Source organism: Staurois parvus, unplaced genomic scaffold (genome assembly GCF_062004578.1).
Source record: "Staurois parvus isolate SC_StPar_1 unplaced genomic scaffold, SC_StPar_1.0 ptg000288l, whole genome shotgun sequence".
Taxonomy (NCBI): Eukaryota; Metazoa; Chordata; class Amphibia; order Anura; family Ranidae; genus Staurois; species Staurois parvus.
Genome location: NW_028318084.1, coordinates 2,729,930 through 2,752,140, shown reverse-complemented (window position 1 = coordinate 2,752,140; position 22,211 = coordinate 2,729,930). Strand labels below are relative to the sequence as shown.

At 43.1% G+C, this 22,211-nt stretch overlaps 2 protein-coding genes across 4 annotated transcripts in view; one reads left to right on the top strand and one right to left on the bottom strand.

Moving 5' to 3' along the window:
• Positions 1-22,211, bottom strand: part of LOC149458310 (uncharacterized) — a 234,061-nt gene that overhangs the window by 27,750 nt on the left and 184,100 nt on the right. The gene's annotated exons all lie outside the window — the stretch shown is intronic.
• The window catches only part of LOC149458313 (dual specificity calcium/calmodulin-dependent 3',5'-cyclic nucleotide phosphodiesterase 1C-like), a 298,681-nt gene that overhangs the window by 214,755 nt on the left and 61,715 nt on the right, over positions 1-22,211 (top strand). For all 3 annotated transcript variants that reach the window (XM_089682402.1, XM_089682404.1, XM_089682403.1), the window contains exon 13: positions 14,775-15,065. In XM_089682402.1, the coding sequence (XP_089538528.1) occupies positions 14,775-15,065 (291 nt within the window). The remainder of the gene's footprint in view (positions 1-14,774; positions 15,066-22,211) is intronic.

Below are 22,211 nucleotides of genomic sequence, written 5' to 3'. Positions count from 1 at the left end.
TCTATGAAACATATTTTAATATGTACTGTGCTACCTGGGTACCTTTTGCAAACTTGCAGTCTTGATAAAGAGGTTATGGCAAAGTCATTATTAGTTGTGAATGCTTTTGTTGTTACCAAACATAACCATTTTTAGTAAATAAGTACAGCTAGTCTGGGCGTTGTGAGCACCCCATGTGTAGAACAGGCTTTCTCAGCCAGGGTGCCTTTAGGTATCTTCAGAGATTGTCAGGGCTCCGGGAATGACCAGAGGTGTGTGGACCGACACAGGGAAACACAGACTTCAGGTATAGCATGTAAACAAGATCATTTATTAAGGACAACACAAACAAACACAGTGCAACAAACCCAAAACTAACACAAATACATACAACAAGGTGAAACAAACCCAAACCTAAACTGATATATATATATATATATATATATGTATGGAGCACAACGTAGTCAGGCGGGCCGGGTCGGTAGCAAACAGGGTACCAGGAGCGAGCGGAAGAGTGGTCAGGAATAGCCGAGGTCAGGACAGGCGGAGTTCGTTCAGAGTCAAGATCAAAGCAGGATCAGGCAGGAAGCAGACAGGATGCAGGTACAGGGGCTCATGGGAAACATACACCAAGGCACTGATCACAGGCCTGGTCCTGCTTAAATACACCTCCTGCAATCAGCCTCAGGTGATGGCCTGATTGCAGGAGTGAGATTCTGGCTGCTGAGAGCACCCGCTGGCCAGTCTTGGTACTGCAGCCCACAAGGCAGGTGAGTCCCACCACCATTGGCAAGTCCATTCCTGACAGAGATGCCTTGGCAAAATGCTTACAATATTCCCAAAAATTGTATAGCCAGTGTTGTCTTATCTCAGTTGGAGGATGAATGTATTTTTATAAATGTATTTTCCTGCAGGAACTAGTCCAACAGTTCTTTTCTAGAGAGATGCATTTAATCAGCTCAGAAACAATTAATAAAACAGAGGTACAGACAAGGCAGATGACAGGGTACTTTAGAATATTCACGCAATCATCAGAAACTTTCAGAGCAGGGGCGGACTGACCATTCTGAAACTCTGGCACTGCCAGAGGTCAGTAGGGGGCCCCATGAGATGCCCCTGGTACCTTTTTTTCATAGGCTTTTTTGAGTTTGGGCAAGGACACAGGGGCCCCATGATCCCCTATTGCCCGGGGGGCCCCATGAGTTTAACTCCGCTCCTGCTTCAGAGAACCCAATTTCTCCTGACCCAACTCAACCAAAAAACCTTCCCTAATATACACCTTTTCCCATTGACCAAAGTGTTGAGCTATCTGATTGGTTGGTTTTTCATGAGCATGTTTAATCCTATGTGTCTTATGTGTCTAGACCTAGAACAGCTATATGCATAGATTTTAATTAAAAAGTTAAATATATACTCCTTGTCCTGTTTATGGCAAAACTGCTCTCTTCACCATAAACAAGTACATTATGAATATTTAAGACCTTTCCCAATCTAATCAGACAGACTTACATTTACAATGCTGGTAGATTTGCAGATAACCTTCTCTGAAACTCCCCAATTCTCCACAACAAAAACAGGTTAACCCAACATAACAAAAGGTCAGGTAATTACCTTATGCATACATTACAATATCCTAAAGCCAGCGGGAGGATAAGGTCTGCATTGTAGTTACACAAAGTCACAGGTTTTCATTGTGTTCCATTACAACCTTCTAATCTCTGGCATTCTAACAACCAATGACATCATCAATTGACAAGGAGAATGTTTGTACCTGGACAGCATCCTGGTTTGCCACTCTCTTTCCTCTTCTTATCATTCGCTTAGTGAGGGAAAGAAAATGAGGGAGAAGAGAAACATTGGAATACTAGTCAGTACCAGTGTGCAAAGGTGTATTTGCATTGTATAAATAAACCCCCTCCTAATACTGGGTGTCATACATGGTGGATGTTGCTGCATTATGTAAAACAGTTTCTTTTTCTACATTTTAAAATGGGGTGCCTTGAGATTGTGCAGAATTTTAAAAGGTGCCCTAAAGGAGATGTATAGCCAAAGCTATTTTAGCTACAGTGGGGATGGAAAGTTCGGGCACCCCAGCTAAAAATTTGTATTAATGTGCATAAAGAAGCCAAGGAAAGATGGAAAAATCCTCCAAAAGGCATCAAATTACAGATTAGACATTCTTATATGTCAACAAAAGTTAGATTTTATTTCCATCATTTACACTTTCAAAATAACAGAAAACAAAAACATGGCGTCTGCAAAAGTTTGGGCACCCTGCAGAGTTAATATCTTGTACTGCCCCCTTTGGCAAGTATCACAGCTTGTAAACGCTTTTTGTAGCCAGCCAAGAGTCTTTCAATTCTTGTTTGAGGTATCTGTGCCCATTCTTCCTTACAAAAGTCTTCCAGTTCTTTGAGATTTCTGGGCTGTCTGTCACGCACTGCTCTTTTAAGGTCTATCCATAGATTTTCAATTATGTTGAGGTCAGGAGATTGTGAAGGCCATGGCAAAACCTTCAGTTTACGCCTCTTGATGTAATCCCCCGTGGATTTCGAGGTGTGTTTAGGATCATTATCCATTTGTAGAAGCCATCCTCTCTTTAACTTCAGCTTTTTCACAGATGGCATCAAGTTACCATCCACAATTTGCTAAAATTTTATTGAATCCATTTTTCCTTCTACTCGTGAGATGTTCCCTGTGCCACTGGCTGCAACACAACCCCAAAGCATGATTGATCCAACCCCATGCTTAACAGTTGGACAGAGGTCCTTTTCATTCAATTCTGTGCCCCTTCTTCTCCAAACGTACCTTTGCTCATTCCGACCAAAAAGTTAAATTTTAACCTCATCGGTCCACAGAACTTGTTTCCAAAATGCATCAGGCTTGTCTATATGTTCATTTGCAAAGTTCAAACGATGATTTTTGTGGTGAGGACATAGAAGAGGTTTTCTTCTGATGACTCTTCCATGAAGACCATATTTGTACAAGTATCTCTTTATAGTGGAATAGTGTACCACAACTCCAGTGTCTGCTAGATCTTTCTGGAGGGATCGTGCAGTCAAACGTGGATTTTGAATAGTTTTTCTCACAATCCTGCGAGCTGTTCTGTCTGATATTTTTCTTGGTCTTCCAGATCTTGCTTTAACTTCCACTGTTCCTGATGACTGCCATTTCTTAATTACATTCCGAACAGAGGATATTGACATCTGAAAACGCTTTGCTATCTTCTTATAGCCTTCTCCAGCTTTGTGAGCATCAACTATTTTCAGTTTCAGTTTTCTAGACAACTGCTTAGAAGAACCCATGGTGCTGATTGTTGGGGCAAGGTCAGACGAGTCTGGGCATTTAAAACCTTTGAGATTGACATAACCTGGTCTTCCCAGACGATGATTGAGAACAATCAATGACACTGGCAGGTCTCAGCTTTGCAAAGGGGGCAGTGCATGCTATAAATTCTGCAGGGGGCCCAAACTTTTGCAGACGCCATTTTTCTGTTTTTTTTTAGTTTGAAAGTATAAATGATGGAAATAAAATCTAACTTTTGTTGACATATTATAAGAATGTCTAATCTGTAATTTGATGCCTTTTGGAGGATTTTTCCATCTTTCCTTGGCTTCTTTATGCACATTAATACAAATTTTTAGCTGGGGTGCCCGAACTTTCCATCCCCACTGTAGCTAAAATAGCTTTGGCTATACATCTCCTTTAGGGCACCTTTTAAAATTCTGCACAATCTCAAGGCACCCCATTTTAAAATGTAGAAAAAGAAACTGTTTTACATAATGCAGCAACATCCACCATGTATGACACCCAGTATTAGGAGGGGGTTTATTTATACAATGCAAATACACCTTTGCACACTGGTACTGACTAGTATTCCAATGTTTCTCTTCTCCCTCATTTTCTTTCCCTCACTAAGCGAATGATAAGAAGAGGAAAGAGAGTGGCCAACCAGGATGCTGTCCAGGTACAAACATTCTCCTTGTTAATTGATGATGTCATTGGTTGTTAGAATTCCAGAGATTAGAAGGTTGTAATGGAACACAATGAAAACCTGTGACTTTGTGTAACTACAATGCAGACCTTATCCTCCCGCTGGCTTTAGGATATTGTAATGTATGCATAAGGTAATTACCTGACCTTTTGTTATGTTGGGTTAACCTGTTTTTGTTGTGGAGAATTGGGGAGTTTCAGAGAAGGTTATCTGCAAATCTACCAGCATTGTAAATGTAAGTCTGTCTGATTAGATTGGGAAAGGTCTTAAATATTCATAATGTACTTGTTTATGGTGAAGAGAGCAGTTTTGCCATAAACAGGACAAGGAGTATATATTTAACTTTAAATTTAACTGCCTTTTGGAGATTTTTCCATCTTTCCTTGGCTTCTTTATGCACATTAATACAAATTTTTAGCTGCGGTGCCCAAACTTTCGATCCCCACTGTATACTTCCATTTGTAAAGCTTGCAGTTGTCTGACATCACAAAACTGGTCCAGGCTTTGAAACTATCCCAAACATACAGTCAGGTCCACCCAGACTCCTGGACTGGCAGCTGGCTCACCCAAGGCTCGCTGAGAGCCTATGCCAGCCACTCCTGCCCCCTTCTCAGCCCAGCACTCAAGTGAGCACTGGAGGGGCAGAGAAGGGAGAACCTGAAGACCAAGTGATCAGTGGTCTTTCATCACTCAGTTTTCAATGGGGCAGATGCAGCATCGGATGGGCATGGGGCAGATGCAGCATTGGATGGGCATGGGGCAGATGCAGCATCGGATGAATGCTGCATCCACCTAGGTGAATATATTTTTTCCCATGCTTCTCTTTAAACTGAAAAATATTTTTAAAAATACTGGTGTAGGGGATATACCAGTCTCAGGTTAAGCGCAGGTCCTAATCACATCTGCATGTTTTTGGATGCGTAGTTGGTTCAGTGTGTGGTATGTGTTTTACATTGTTTGTTACCTAGAGTTCAAGGAAAAAGCATATAAAACAAATGTTTGCTGAAATCTCATCATAGATGTGGCTAGAAAAATGTTTTTGTCAGGATCCATCGTGGAGCGCGGCTCTGCGCAGGCGCAGTGTGCTGATTCGCATTAGCGTGCGGGCACTAGGTCCTGGGCGGCCGCGACGGCGGTGGCACTCGCGCATGCGCACTCGGGATCGTGGGCGCGCGCCTGGCGCCAATGACAGTGCAGGGCACGCTATTTAAATCCGCTCTGCACTGACACTGGTTGCCGTATGGTCTTATCTGCCTGTTCCTAGTTAATTGATTGTTGCCAACCCTGCTTGATTCTGACCGTGCTGTCTTCTCCTGCCCTGACCCCTGGCCTGTTTGACTTCTCTTTGGATACCCCCATTGGAAGTGACCTCCTGTTACTGACCCGGCAAGTGACCCGACTATTTTGTGCCTGCTGCCTTGTACTGCGCTGTCCCCACAGTTACCGACCCAGCCTGTCTGACCACGCTTCTGCTCAGCCATCCATCCATCTGTCCTGCATGGACCCATCCACCTCTTCACGTCAGGCTCTTCTCCAGAATATACCTCTGGCGGATCCCTCTACCACGGGTGGGTGTACTCAGGGGCCGCAACCTGGTCTCTGTCTGCTCCAAGTCCATCCCCACCATCAGGGGCCCTGGTGAACAAGCAGACTGGGACTTAGACTCCGCGCTCTGGGGAATCCTATTCCATGGGTTGCTAGAGGTACCGCCAGGCGGTGCATTACAGTTTTCCAACGCACTGCACTGAAAATGTACCTAAAATACACAGATGTGATCAGTAATTGTAAGGTTCCTTAGTATATATCTGGGGGCATATAGGTATATAGGGTCAGACTGGGCACAAGGAAAGGTACTATGAGGTCTATTTAACCACTTCCAGACCGGACACTTTTTACCCCCTTCCTGTCCAGGGCAATTTTCAGCTTTCAGCACTATCACACTTTGAATAACAATTGCGCGATCATGCAACACTGTACCCAAATGAATTTTTTACCATTTTTTTTGAGACAGATAAAGCTTTATTTTGGTGGTATTTATTCACTGCAGGGATTTTTTTTTTTGCTATATAAATGAAAAAGTCCAAACATTTTGAAAAAAAGTGTCTTTTTATAAAATTTTGCAAATAAATAATATTTCATCATAAATCTTGGCCAAAATTTATTCCGTTATCTTTTTAGTAAAAAAAAATAAAAAATCCAAATTAGTTTATAACCAAAAATTATAAGAAAATAAAAATGTAAAAAAAAAATGTTTAAAAATTATTTTTTTATTTTTTTTTTTACATACTGTCACCCTAGCAGTACAGTGTCACCATGGTGACACTGTACTACTTGGGGGTGATTTTTTTTTTTTTTTTACACTGATTGCTTTTACACCCATATAGGATGTAAAACCAATCATTTCTCTTTCTCTCTGTCTGCATTCTTTTAGTCCTTGAGAAGTATTGAGTGAGCTGTGATTGGTCACAGCTTGTCACATGGTACAAGGCTGTTGTGAATAGCCTTGTACCATGTGACCTCTGTGATCATTCACAGATTTCACACGTAGTAAGCAATGATGTCACAAGTGACCTCTTGCTTACTACTTTGCATGTGATCACTGATTGGCCATTTAGTGATCGCATGATCGGGACCTCGTACAGAGGTCCCGTCCGACGATCAGTGTTTCAATGTGTCCGGAGGACATAGCGGGCACCGGATCGCGGTGCTGCGCGCTCCCAGGGAGCGCGCACAGCTAGAAAAGGCGGTGGCCATTTAGTGATCGCATGATCGGGACCTCGTACAGAGGTCCCGTCCGACGATCAGTGTTTCAATGTGTCCGGAGGACACAGCGGGCACCGGATCGCGGTGCTGCGCGCTCCCAGGGAGCGCGCACAGCTAGAAAAGGCGGGTGCCGTTTATGAACGGCAACCCGCCCCTACACTGCCACCGTCCGCCTGTTTATATACGCCGGTCGGGAAGTGGTTAAAAACTATTCTAGTGGCCATAATGCAATATTTTCCTGAAACACCACAATCAGGAAAATCCCAAATTATTACCCCTAGTTGGAGCTGACAGTCATTGGGAATACATAATATTAGGCACATTACTGACATTATTTGCAATGTGTGAACACAGCCATCACATTTTGTAAGCAGCTCCCTATACAGTATACAAATGTCATTCAGATTTTATGAAATTATATATTCTTTACTTGACAAGATGCATAACAGCCCCAAGGAATAATTCTGAAGATAGAAAGCTTACAAGATTATGACTGATATTTGTAAAACAATGAAAACACATCACATGTAAGATTTTTATTCAACAAATAACCTTTTATTACCAAACGCATCTATGACACAATTAGCGCAGCATCCAACATTTTTTAGTGTATTGTTTTGGCAGAGTCTTCAAATGGTCTAGTTTAGGAGAGGTAAGCGGGATTTATTTGGATCACCAAGGATGGAAATGTGGGAACCTATAAAAGGTATATGTTAGCCTTTAGGATAACAAACTGTAGCAATGGGAAGATGATACAAATCCATGAAGGTGAAAAGATGTGTGAAAGGTGAAATCCGGGAAATGAAGCCTTTCAGAGAACAATGTTGGTACTTTAACAGCTTTAAGCCTCAGGCACACAGGTTTATGAAAACAAACAGCTTTTTGTATGCCAGAATTTGGCAGAAAAACACCTCTAATGTTACAACGTGTCTGATTGTTTATGCGTGTATTGTGTTTGAGGGTAAATTAATATTCATTTATTTTGGCCATTGGAAAACACTTGCACATACGCATGCATACATGTCTAAAGTGTCTAAGTGCACGTGTATTTTTCTGCTAAAAAGCTCCTCTCAGAACTCACCTTTGCTTTTTTTTTCCTGTAAGTGCTCTTCCAATATGCCAGTAATGCCAATGTGTGCATGGTTGCATAGGCTAACATAGAGGTGCTTTTACAGGCAAAAAAAAAAATGCATAAGCAGCGTTTTTTAACCTCCCTGGCGGTATGATTATTTCAGATTTTTGGTGCTGAAAGCGGTACATTTTTTTGCATGGAAATATGTATTTTTTTTATTGTAGGCTGTAATTTTTAGGAATAATTCACTGAAATCTGTCCAAAACAAGAGTCTAGTAAACATCCCGGGTAGGATAACATCTGAAACAGGAAATCATAAATTATAATTTAATAAATAATCATAAAAAAATAATATAATAATAATACATTTAATTCAATAATATAATCAAACCAAAAACACTGAAATGTGAAATAGAGCGCCAAGTTCGCACATCGCTGAGCAAAGTCGCAGAATCGTTTTCAGTGTCTGATGAGGAATTTCCCCCACAAATCATTATCACTCAATTCTGCAAGTGGTTCTGATTTACTATCGCTGTTCTCTAGCCGGTCTAAAACCGCTTTTGATGTAAAGGGACGCTTTTTGGACGCCATGGACTTTTCTCAGTTTCCAAGCAGAAAGAACAGTAAAAATGCAGGCAGGGGACAGGACAAAGCACTCGGGACAAAATGTATGTGAAATGGTTTGATACAGCAATGTTTTACTATGTAAAATTCGTTTAGAAAAAAATTACATTTTTTAAAATTTTCAAGTTTCCGGCGCCCATACGTCCCGACGTCACAGGCACCGGAACACGGAAGCCGGATGCCGGCATCGGCCGGAGGAGATGGCCGGGGACGCTGCAGGGGACACATCGCGGGAGCGAAGGACAAGGTAAGCGCTGCAGGGACTCCCTGAGCAACGCCGCATGGTAAGCCCGAGTGTAGCTCGGGGTTACCGCTTTTGGTACTGAAATTTTACCCCGAGCTACACTCGGGAATACCGCCAGGGAGGTTACTCTCCATGTATATAAGGCCTTAAAAAACTTCTATAATTGACTGATTAAGGATTTAGTCATCTGTGCTAGCAGGGTATAAAAGTTTTTCCAGCACTTGGCCCTGGGACACCTTACATCAAACGCAATTTGATGGGCACTGCAGTGTCTGAATGGATAGCACTTCTGCCTGGCAGTACCAGGGTCATTGGTTTGAATCCCAACCATGGCACCACCTGCTTTGAGTTTTCCTGTTCTCCCTGTGCCTGCGTGTGTTTCCTCCGGTTTCCTCCCACACTCCAAAGACATGCTGTTAGGTTAATTGGATCTTGTCTGAATTGGCCCTAATATGTGTATGTATGAATGTAAGTTAGGGACCTTAGATTGTACGCTCCTCAGGGGCGGGGACTGATGTGAATGTACAATATATATGTAAAGCGTGGCGTAAATTGACGGCGCTATATAAGTACCTGAAATAAATAATAATTTTGTTTAAATCTAAGTTAGGGAGCCATATAATGTACAGGGCTTAAAATTTTGAGTCTAGACCTACTAGACAAGCACACACCTTACTCTCCACCAATTGCCCCGCCCAACCTTGCCCAGGTCCGCCTCCAACCCCACCCCCTTAAAGCTTATGAAATTACATTTTTCTTTAGAATAAAGAGTCAAAAATATAACACTGTATACAGTAATGTATATCCCCCCTCCCCCGTACTCCATTATAGTGATATGACGTGTATACAGTAATGTATATCCCCCCCTCTCCCGTACTCCATTATAGTGATATGACGTGTATACAGTAATGTATATCCCCCCCCTCCTCTGTACTCCATTATAGCGATGTGACGTATACAGTAATGTATATCCCCCTCCCCTGTACTCCATTATAGCGATGTGACGTGTATACAGTAATGTATATCCCCCTCCCCTGTACTCCATTATAGCGATATGACGTGTATACAGTAATGTATATCCCCCCCCCTCCCCCGTACCCCATTATAGCGATGTGACGTATACAGTAATGTATATCCCCCCTCCCCTGTACTCCATTATAGCGATGTGACGTGTATACAGTAATGTATATCCCCCTCCCCTGTACTCCATTATAGCGATATGACGTGTATACAGTAATGTATATCCCCCCCCCTCCCCCGTACCCCATTATAGCGATGTGACGTGTATACAGTAATGTATATCCCCCCTCCCCTGTACTCCATTATAGCGATATGACGTGTATACAGTAATATATATCCCCCCTCCCCCGTTCTCCATTATAGTGATATGACGTGTATACAGTAATGTATATCCCCCCCTCCCCCGTACTCCATTATAGTGATATGACGTGTATACAGTAATGTATATCCCCCTCCCCCGTACCCCATTATAGTGATATGACGTGTATACAGTAATGTATATCCCCCTCCCCCGTACTCCATTATAGTGATATGACGTGTATACAGTAATGTATATCCCCCTCCCCCGTACCCCATTATAGTGATATGACGTGTATACAGTAATGTATATCCCCCTCCCCCGTACCCCATTATAGTGATATGACGTGTATACAGTAATGTATATCCCCCTCCCCTGTACCCCATTATAGTGATATGACGTGTATACAGTAATGTATATCCCCCTCCCCCGTACCCCATTATAGTGATATGACGTGTATACAGTAATGTATATCCCCCCCTCCCCCGTACTCCATTATAGTGATAGGACATGTATACAGTACTTACTCCTAGTCCCTCCGAGTCCCCCGAGGCGGTAGAGAGGGTGTCTCCTCTCAGCGGAGGAGAGTGGACCTCTCCTGCACCTGTCCCCTCAGCGGCAGCGCCGAAGAAGCCAGAAGTTGGAAACCAGAATTCACAATGAGGCTTGGAGCGCAGCCACTCCATCTGTGATCGCCACTAGAGAATTTCTCCTCGCATTTGGCAAGCGGGCGAGCGGCTTTTTTCAAGCCCTGTAACGTATATGTATTATATTTAGGCCCCATGCACAGTAGAGTTTAAGCTCTTAAAAGCGGTTATTAGCATTTTTTTCTGCTCCTAGAAGCTCAATAGTGTTCTCCTATGTGTTCACGCACACTACTTTAGGCTATTAGCGTTTTTTGAGCTTCAGAGTTTAGGAGCAAAAAAAAAAGTTTTTGTAGAGTTTTTTGTACTGTTTTTCAAGCAGAAAATGATCCTAAAAGCTACTAAACCGCTCCTAACAGCTTTTTTTCTACATGTACTGTAAAGACACTAATAAAACCCTAACGCTCCTAAACACTACTAAAAAAGGCTGCTATTAGTATTTTTTATCCAGTGTTTTTTCAGCTTAATACCCTTTGAGGACCAAGGGACGTATTAGTCCCATGTTTTTAATTGCCTGTATCATCTGATTAAGAACTTAAAACTCTTCTTTTTTTTTTGGTTTGAGTCAAAATATTAGTTCTTATCAACAAACAACAAATGGATCTAGCTTTTTGCCAATTATTTCATGAAATGGATTAGTTACAGCAACTGAAGCGTACGAACTTTAAAAACAAAAACATTGATTCTTTTGGCGTTCCAAAATCTTACGGTCCTCAAAGGGTTAAAAAAAACCTCTAGTGTGCATGGAGCCTAAGAACAATGAGGACAAGGTTTACTCTAAGTGCTTTATTCTATAGTGCTATGGAACTAAAGGCAAAATGTTGTGGATAAAGACGGGTTATAATTCCTGTCAATTTTTTTGGTCATTGAGGACATTTCCCTTCACTTCCTGTCACATAGCCAAAACAGGAAGTGAAAGTAAAGCTCTCCAAAAGTGAGTGTCACCAGGATCACCAGAACTTGTGTCCCCTTTGGAAAATTTCCCCTCTATTATTGTTCTGTCATCCGAAAATTTAGGATTTTCTTTCACTTTCGATGAGAATGGTAGAGAGGTCAAATAGAAAGGGGCACAGACAGCGATTGAAACTGACATGTTTTCTTATTCCTCTCCATTCTATCCAACGTTTTGCCTTTAGTTACACTTTATCTTAGAGAACTATGGGCTGGCACCCACGTTTCTCTAAGGTCTTTTGGTCTGTTCCCAATCTAGAGAGCCCTTTGTTGAAACGATTTTGCCTTCTTTAACCGCATCCCGCCCGCTTTATAAGGAAATGGACGGGCGGTGGTTCTCTCGTTCTGGGAGGGCATCATATAACATCCTCCCACTCTAACTGCGCATGCGCACCCCTGGGGGCGTGCAACGATCACTGGTGCACTGTGTACCTGAGACGCGGCGAATCATGGATCAGAGTAAAGAGCTGATGGCGTCGGCTCTGTCATGTGATTAGCAGTGTCCAATCACAACTGATCGCATGTAAACGAGGAAATGCCGGTTATCGGCAGTCCTCTCCTCACGCTGACAGCTTGTGAGGAGAGGAGCATCGGTATTCCTCAGAGGGGACATTTACACTGATCATCAGGCCACTGATCATCAGTGCCTTGATGATCAGTGTAGCCTCATCAGTGCCACCTGTCAGTGTCCAGTAATGCCACCTGTTAGTGCCCATCAGTGTCACATATCAGTGTCTACCAGTGCACATCAATGCCACATAGTGCCCATTAGAGCGGTCTTTCAGTGCCAGTAAGTGCTGCCTATCAGTGCCAGATAACAGTTACAATCACTGCCACCTATCAGTGCCCGTCAGTGCCATATATGAGTGCTGCCTTTCAGTGCCCATCAGTGCTGCCTGTCAATGCCCACAAGTGATGCCTGTCAATGCTCATCAGTGATGCCTGTCAATGCCCATCAGTGCCCATCAGCCTCATTAGCGCACATCAGTGAAGGAGAAAAATTACTTATTTACAAAATTTTACAACAGAAACTAAAAAAGACAAATTTAAAAAAAGAAAGTTAGTTTGCGATTAAATACCACCAAAATAAAGCTCTGTCTCACAAAAAGGATAAAAATTTTGTTTGGGTGCAGTGTTGCATGACCGAGCAATTGTCATTCAAAGTGCGGCAGCGCTGAAAATTGGCCTGGGCACAGGTAAAAGTGCCTGGTAGGCAAGTGGTTAAACAACGATTCAGTGGGGTTGATTTACTGAAAGCAAAGGTCCACTTGCCACCTATACATTTAGAACTGATTTTCTAAAGGAGCAGAGGTTTTTCTTTTACCAAAGTTAATGTTTCGAGAACTTTGGGTGACTAAAGTGAACATAGCTTCACCCTATCATTTCCCTTGCTTTAGGTATTCACAGTGAAGAAAGCTTCACCTTGTGCACTATTTACTAAGCGCATGGAACTTTCACTTCAGTAAAAGAAAACCTCTACTCTTTTAGAAAAAAAATCCAAAAACGTAGAGGTGGAAAGCCATGGTTCTCTCATAACACAGGTCCGCAAAAAAATTTTTTTCAAGAGCGGTTTTGGTTATTCTACGTAATCTTTATGTTTTTTGGTGCGCTGAATCCGAAAATGACCTCCATTTTGTCATAGGACATCACGTTTCCTGACAATTTAGGTAACTATGTTAAATAAGGCAATACCTCAAAATAAATGGAAATAGACTTATAAGATTAAAGTTTTATTACAATTTTTTTCATGAAAATCCTTTTTTGAACTGAAATGAGCTCACCTACACACACTAAACTCGATTCTTCTTCCCTGTGAGGCTCTTCTTGGTGAATTTACGCTTGTGAGTAGCACCTGGAATGTCTCTCTGAAGCATCCAACAGTAGTCTGACATCATTGTAAGGCTCCATTTTCCCTGGTATCTCCTTTCCATCTCTATAATGTCTTGGTGGAATCGTTCACCTTGTTCCTCACTCACAGCTCCCAAATTTTCAGGAAAGTAGTCAAGGTGGGACTGGAGGAAATGCACTTTCAAACTCATCAGGCAACCTAAAGCTTGAAATGCTTTCAGCATTCGTCCGACGATCTTTTTGTAGTGAGGATCTTTGTTATTGCCTAAAATTTTCTGTACGACTTCTGTAAATGCAATCCACCCTTCTTTGTGAGGATCCGTCATGGTATTGACAAACTCTTGATCAACTATAAGCCTTCTAATGTCTGGTCCGACGAACACCTTCCTTCAATTTTGCCTCCGACAGGCCTGGAAACTTGGTGACCAAGTATTTGAAGCATTCTCCATCTCTTGGAAGTGATTTTACGAATTGCTTCATCAATCCCAATTTTATGTGGAGAGGTGGTAGAAGAACTTTATGGGAAGGTACCAAAGTTTCTCGGAGGACATTTTTTTCACCGACAGTTAGCACCCTCGGCTGCCAACTCTTCTTGGTCCAGTGATTTTGTCGGTCTCGACTGTCCCATAGACACAGAAAACAAGGGTATTTGGTATCCCACCCACTGGATTCTTCAGGAAAGATGAACCCCTTCTACCATTAGAAGCACAGACTCAGGGCTGAGGCTTACACATACAGCATGATGCTGAGTATCCCAGTAGTCAGACATGTCACTCAGAGCAGCACTTGTATTCACCCCCTTTGCGGGGGGGGAGGGGCAGAGATTGTTTACCTGCAAATAACAACAAAGGGCCAGAAGAGAACTTGGGAAATGAGGAAATTGAATTTTTTTTCCCTAAAACTTGCTTTGCTTATGTATATATTGCTGACCATCAGCTTTACAGTGCTATATTTTTTTTTACATAACTTGGACAACCCCTTTAAGATTTTTTTTTTGGCATTTTATATCTTAAATGCACTTATGTGAATTAATAGTCATTTGGATTTTAAATTTGGTAAAAACCCATAATATAAAAAAATACCAAAAATTTTAAAAATTTGATAAATTCGAAGACAATTTTGCATGTTGTGGCAAATCATGACGTCTAGGAGTTTTTTCAATATTTTATTTGTTTTCAGCACACCAAAATACATGGAAATTAGATGAAAATAATCAAACAGCTTTTTAGTCGCAGACCTGTGTAATGGAAGCAGAATTAAAAGCGCACCAGTACAATGGAATCCTTTGCTTCTGAAAAACCATGTTTAAATCCTTTTTCTTAATATTTTCTCAACAGATGCAGAAGAGAGAGCAAAGAAAGAAGCAGACGAAACTGCTTTGAAAGAAAAAGATGACAAAAAAGATGATGACAAAGAAGACAGAAATGAAAATGAAAGACCTTTACCGCCCAAACCAGAGACAAACAAAGAAACAAATTCAAGTGATGGCAAAGCTACGGAACCTAGTCAGGGAAATATTAATGGGACTCGTTTACCAAATGTAAACAGACGAGATGATTCCTCAGGACAAAGTCAAAGCAAACAAGAAAAAAGCGGGGACAGTGAAGGCAAACCGCAAGTTCAGAACGGTAGGTCAATTTACATGATATCTACAACTGACTGTCATCATTTTGTATAGTGTGCTTCTTTAAAAATAATGACTTACCGGCAAAACAAGACGGTGGGATGGAAAGGGAACACTGTGGTCTTATGAAAACTAGGAGAGAATAAAAAAAGTTTGCCTTGTTGTGGGGGTGGCAAATAACAGAATTTTCACAACCAAAACACTTGGGCCAGGTGGAAGATATATGACATCTAGCAGACATTTATTATTATTATACAGTATTTATAAAGCGCCGATAGTTCGCTCAGCGCTGTACATTACAAAGGGGGACAGAACATGTGACAGAACAATACCAATGCAATGCAAAACATGAGGGGATCGAGGGCCCTGCTCTTTGGAGCTTACAATCTAGGAGGGAGGGGATGGTGGTACATGAGGGGATCGAGGGCCCTGATCCTTGGAGCTTACAATCTAGGAGGGAGGGGATGGTAGCACAGGAGGAGATAGCTGTGGGGGATGGAGTGGTAGGAAGTGTGGAGGAGGTCGGCAAGTTAGCAGGGGGTGGGGTAGGCTTCCCTGAAGAGATGGGTTTTCAGGGTGCGCCTAAAGGAGAGGAGAGTAGGTGATAATCTGATGGGTTGGGGCAGGGAGTTCCAGAGGATGGGTGACACTCTGGAGAAGTACTGGAGGCGGGCATGGGAGGAGGAGACCAGGGAACTAGAGAGAAGGAAGTCTTGTGAGGAGCGGAGTGTGCGTGTTGGGCGGTACTTGGATATTAGGTCGGTGATGTAGTTCGGGGCAGTATGGTGGACAGCTTTGTACGTCAGTGTTAGGATTCTGAATTTGATCCATTGCGCAATCGGAAGCCAGTGGAGGGATTGGCAGAGGGAGGTGGAGGACACTGAGTGGAGGCCAGTGGAGGGATTGGCAGAGGGGGGTGGAGGTCAGTGGAGGGATTGGAAGAGGGGGGTGGCGGAGATGGAGCGGTTGGAAAGGCGAATGAGTCTGGCAGCCGTATTCAGGATCGACTGAAGCGGGGATACCCAGCGGCGAGGCAGACCAGTGAGGAGGGAGTTGCTGTAGTCAAGTCGTGATATGATGAGGGAGTGGATGAGCTGTTTAGTGGTTTCTGGGGTTAGGAACGTGCGGATTTTGGCGATGTTGCGGAGGTGGAGTCTGCATGAGTTTGTTAAAGATTGGACTTGGGGCTGGAAGGATAGGTTGGAGTCCAGAATGACACCAAGTTCTCTGGCCTGCGGGGCGGGTTTGATGGTGGCGTTGTTGGATGTGATGGAGAAGTCAATGGGGGGTGGGGTCCGGGCTGGGGGGAAGACAAGAAACTCGGTTTTGGAGAGGTTCAGTTTAAGGAAGTGGAGCGACATCCAGTCTGATATGTCGCTCCGTAGGTGTGTGATTCAGGCGGAGACTGAGGGGGTGAGGTGGGGGGGTGAGATAGATTTTTGTGTCGTCGGCATAGAGGTGGTAGTTGAAGCCGTGAGAGTGTATGTTAACATTTATGTTAAAACATCTAAATCCAAGAACAAAAAAAAAAAAAAAAAAGAGAGATAGTATTGTAGTTTTAGGGTCATTAGATGTGTTGACTGCCTTCATTTTTTTTCAGGCTTTTTTCATTTTTTTTTACCTGGTGATCTGGCCAGTAAAACTGTTCCTGTCTCTACGTCACTAGGAGAGCAACAGACACACCTTTAGACAGCAGCATTGTTAATCTCGGTGGAGGGTATTGTTAGATGCACTAGCAGATTTAGATACATTTGATTAACCAACTAAAGCTGAACCACAGCTAACACGTTTTAAGCAGTTACAGCAACAGTTTTTTTTTTCAGACAAAAAATACATAACTAAATAAAAGCTGACCATCGTAAGCACCCCTTTCAGTGTTAAATGGTTTGTCTCGACCCTCTAACTGTCACTTTGCTGGACAACTTGGCCTATTAAAGGAAAATAACAGACGTTTAAATATAAGAATAAAGGAAAAACCTAAAAAAAGAAAACAAATGCAGGCACCCAAGGGCGGATTGACAAACCATGGGGCCCCCAGGCAATAGGGGATCATGGGGCCCCTGCGTACTTGCCCAAACTCAAAAAAGCCTATGAAAAAGGTACCAGGGGCCTCTCATGGGCCCCCTACTGACCCCGGGCAGTGCCTGAGTTTCCAAATGGTCAGTCCGTGTCAAGGATCTGGGTATGACCAGAGATGTGTGGACTGACACAGGGAAGTAGCAGGCTTCAGGAACACAGGCGTAGTCAGGGCTGGAGAGGTAGAATGGTCAGGCGGGCCGTAAGGTACTGTCAGGCACTGCCCGGCGGGATCTCTAGTACCCACAGAACAGGATTCCCCAGGGCGTGGAGTCTAAGCCCCAGTCTGCCTTTTCACCAGAGCCCCTGATGTTGGGGATGGACTTGGCGCAGGACTGAGACCAGGTTGCGGCCCCTGAGTGCACCCAACTGTGGTAGAGGGGTCTGCCGAGGGTATGTACCGGGGGAAAGCCGCCTGATGTGAAGGGGCTGGCAGGTTTGGACAGTAGTGACTGGATCCGTGCGGGATGGATGGATCGTCTGGGTAGCGTCAGACGTAGTCCGGCAGGCCAGGTCAGCAACGCGTGGGCAGTGAGGTACTGGAGGAGCAGGCAGAGAATAGTCAGGGTCACAAGCCGGGTTCAGTAACTCATGGGCAGCGCGGTACAGAGGATCAGGCAGAAGGAAGGTCAGGCAAGCCAGGGGTTCAACAGGAGACGGTCAGCAGAGGTCAGGATCAAAGCAGGGTCAGCAACTAGGCAGATAGGCAGGAACACAGGATACCAGGTACAGGGGCTCATGGGAAACATACACCAAGGCCCTGATCACAGGCTTGGTCCTGCTTAAATACACCTCCTGCAATCAGCCTCAGGTGATGGCTGATTGCAGGAGTGAGATTCTGGCTGCTGAGAGCACCCGCTGGCCAGCCTTGGTGGTGGGACTCACCTGCCTTGTGAGCTGCAGTACCATTGGCAAGTCCATTCCTGACAGTCCGCCCCTGCAGGCACCACATCTAAGAATTAGTAAGCTGCAACATAATGCATTTTTGTATTTGGGTTTAATACAGCTTTAACTCTCGGGATGTTCAAAATTCCAAGATTGCTAATGCAATTAGAAATATCTTAGCTATGTGTGTTTGGACAAGTAAAATAGAGTGCTTCCATAAAGAAAAAAATCTCCATCTGATCCTTTTTCCAGTAATTGTTATGTCTAGTGTTGTTTAAAGCTCAACTTCAATTACAACAAGAAGGTCTGCCGATTGTCCTGCTCTTACATCGGCACCCACCCCCTTACCCTCATGTATTGGATTTTTTTTTTTTTTTTTATAGAGAGTGCGCACCTGTCAAAACTAGGTACCTAGGCAATCCGAGCAGACGTTTGCCCACCTCCCGCAGCCTATTGCAACATGTCACTGGTCCCAGGAGGCTGTGGGACTATTCAAAAAAATGCAGCGCGGCTCTCCCATGCACAGTGGGGAGCTGGTTGTGAAGCCAAAGTCCTCACCTGGGTCGCTTCTTCACTGGTCTTCAGGTCCTCTGCGCCACCATGTTGACTGTGAGAAGAACAGCTGTGATTCCCTTTGGCTTCGCAACCAGCTCCCCACTGTGCACGCCTTTCTGCCCTCAAAAGACCGGGGAAGTCCAAATACTGGATACAAAGAAAACAAAGAGAGGGCACACCGGCCTAGTGCATTACCTTAAATAACATTTATTGATAAAAAATAATAGGTAATATACTCACAAAAGACAAACGTATATAACCACATCATAATGAACAGCATTGTCCAGTCCGCATGGTGTGGCCATCCACATGGGAGCACTGGACCTCCAACAGGCTAACGCGTTTCAAGGACTTGCCTCTTCCTCAGAGCCAGTATACATAGCGCATGTACCCTCTTTATAAAATGGTCTGATAACAAGTGTGTTACAAGTCGGCCGTCACCCTCTCGCCCAGAGGTGGGGAAAAAGTTGACAAGTGCCACCCTTTTCAAGAATAGACTCAAACCAATCACTCGATAAAATATACAGATATACAAAAATCCATAAACAGCTAAAACATGTATAAAAATCCATAAATGCATGTGTGAAAAAGGTTTCCTTGCAGCAATATGGGACTTCCTTGCATAAACGCATATAAAAACCAATAAAATGTGCCATGTGTGATAAAACCCTGTACACTTGTATCCCAAAATCCATCTATACTGGCAGCGATGTATGTGAACAAAGTAAAGTAGGACAATGTGCAAAAAGGATGATGATGCATAGGAACTAAAGTTGAAAGAGTATTGCAGTGTACTCACTGAGCTGTGATGGATGTGTTGGTTCCTCATGACATCTGCAGTACAGGCTGCCAGCTGGAACGCACAACGGCCGCAAACATGATTGCCGTGCGTTCCACACTGCGCTGGAACACAAGCCAGCATGAGAGTGCCAAGAGCAGTGAGGGGGCTCCTCCTACCCAGAGGAGCGGCCAACGAGTGAGCTCCACCAGGGAAAAGAGAGAACTCCATCCTCACTGAACGGTGATCCGGGAGTGGCAACACCTAGTGGAAGGGGGAGCATGGAGCCTAAAATCAAGGATCATCACTTGAATTCTGCTCTGTAGAGACATGGGGCAAGATAATGAGGGGGTGATGACCCAGATATAAAAATTAATAAATGAATGGATGAGATGAAATAAAAATGACCTCACAGATGGATGTAGCAAAATATTATGGTGAATGAGTAAGAAAAAATATATGCATGTGCATATGAATGCCTGTCCATACCTACACACACTAATATATTTATAATAATGTACAATTGCAAGAAAGTATGTGAACCCCTTGGAATTACATGGAGTTTTGCATGAATTGGGCATAAAATGTGCTCTGAACGTCATCTAAGTCACAACAATAGAAGAACACAGTCTGCTGAACATAATACTACACAAACATTAGATGTTGCCATGGTTTAATTGCACATAACATGTAAACATTCACAGTGCAGGGAGGAAAAAGTATGTGAGGCCCTAGCTTAATGACTTCTCCCAGAGCTAATTGGAGCCAGGAGTGAGCCAACCTTGACTCCAATCAGTGTGATGATATTGGATGTGTTGCTGACAGCTGTCCTGCCCTTAAAAAACACACACCTGTTTTGGGTTTACTGGTTTCAAGAAGCACTGTCTGATGTGAACCATGCCTCGCAGAAAAGAGCTCTCAGAAGACCTACGATCAAGAATTGTTGACTTGCATGAAGCTGGAAAGGGTTACAAAAGTATCTCCAAAAGCCTTGATGTTCATGTGTCCACGGTAAGACAGACTGTCTACAAATGGAGAAATTTTAGCACTGTTGCTACTCTCCCTAGGCGTGGTCGTCCTGTAAAAATGACTGCAAGAGCACAGCGCAGAATGCTGCATGAGGTAAAGAAGAATCCCAGAGTGTCAGCTAAAGACCTACAGAAATCTCTGGCACATGCTAACATTTTTGTTGACACATCTACAATAAGGAAAACATTAAACAAGAATGGAGTACATGGGAGGACACCGCGGAGGAAGCCATTGCTGTCCAAAAAGAAGATTGCAGCACGTTTGAAGTTTGCAAAAGAGCACCTGGATGTTCCACAGCACTACTGGCAAAATATACTGTGGACAGATGAAACCAAGATTGAGTTGTTTGGGAAGAACACACAACACTATGTGTGGAGAAAAAAAGGCACAGCACACCAACATCAAAACCTCATCCCCACTGTGAAACATGGCGGAGGGAGCATCATGGTTTGGGGCTGCTTTGCTGCCTCAGGGCCTGGAAGGATTGTTGTCATTGATGGGAAAATGAATTCCAGAGTTTATCAAGACATTTTGCAGAAAAACGTACGACCATTTGTCCGCCAACTGAAGCTCTGCAGAGGATGGGTGATGCAACAGGACAATGACCCAAAGCATACAAGTCATTCAACAAAACAATGGCTGCCTTCTGGAGTGGCCCAGTCAGAGTCCTGACCTCAACCCGATTGAAATGCTGTGCATTGACCTTAAGAGAGCGATTCACACCAGACATCCCAAGAATATTGCTACACTGAAACAGTTTTGTGAAGAGGAGTGGTCCAAAATGACTCCAGATCGTTGTGCAGGTCTGATCTGCAACTACAGGAAACGTTTGGTTGAGGTTATTGCTGCCAAAGGAGGGTCAACCAGTTATTAAGTCCAAAGGTTCACATACTTTTTCCTCCCTGCACTGTGAATGTTTACATGTTATGTGCAATTAAACCATGGCAACATCTAATGTTTGTGTAGTATTATGTTCAGCAGACTGTGTTCTTCTATTGTTGTGACTTAGATGATGTTCACAGCACATTTTATGCCCAATTCATGCAAAACTCCATGTAATCCCAAGGGGTTCACATACTTTTTCTTGCAACTGTATATATATAATAAAATATATATATATATATATAATATAATAATAAAAATATACACACACACACACACGTGAATGTGTAAAGGGGAAAAGATGCATGAAATCAATAAGTGTAAAAGTATGGGAGTAACATGTCTCTACACATATAGAAGGATGCTGCGTATCGGGAGAGTAAACATGGCATAAAACACACTAGAATCTATGTGCACAATCATGTAGGGGTGATAGATAAAAATGGAGATATAGTATATAATCAAATAAATGAATATCAAAAAACATTCGAGCCATGATGCAATCTGCAGCAATATGGGACTGTATAAAATTATGTGTGTTTAACCCCATAAATCCATAGGTCCAAGTACACACACACAAAACGTGTGTGTGTGTGTGTGTGTGTGTGTGTGTGTATATATATATATATATATATATATATATATATATATATATATATATATACATACAAACACACACACACACCTGAACGTGCACATAAATACAAGGGTGCACTTATCGTAAATAATGAATCATAAATATTTAGTCTAGTGAACTCGGACATGAAGCATAAAAAGGCATATAGGGCCTTTCTGCATTGTGAAGGTGCAGGAATTGGGCTGATCTGAGGTGTGAATGTAATTGCATTGGGATTTGAGATCTGAAAGTACAGTAATTGGGGTGATCTGAGGTGTTAAGTTGCAGGAACTGGGGCTGACATGAGGTCTTCTGGTTGCAGGAACTGG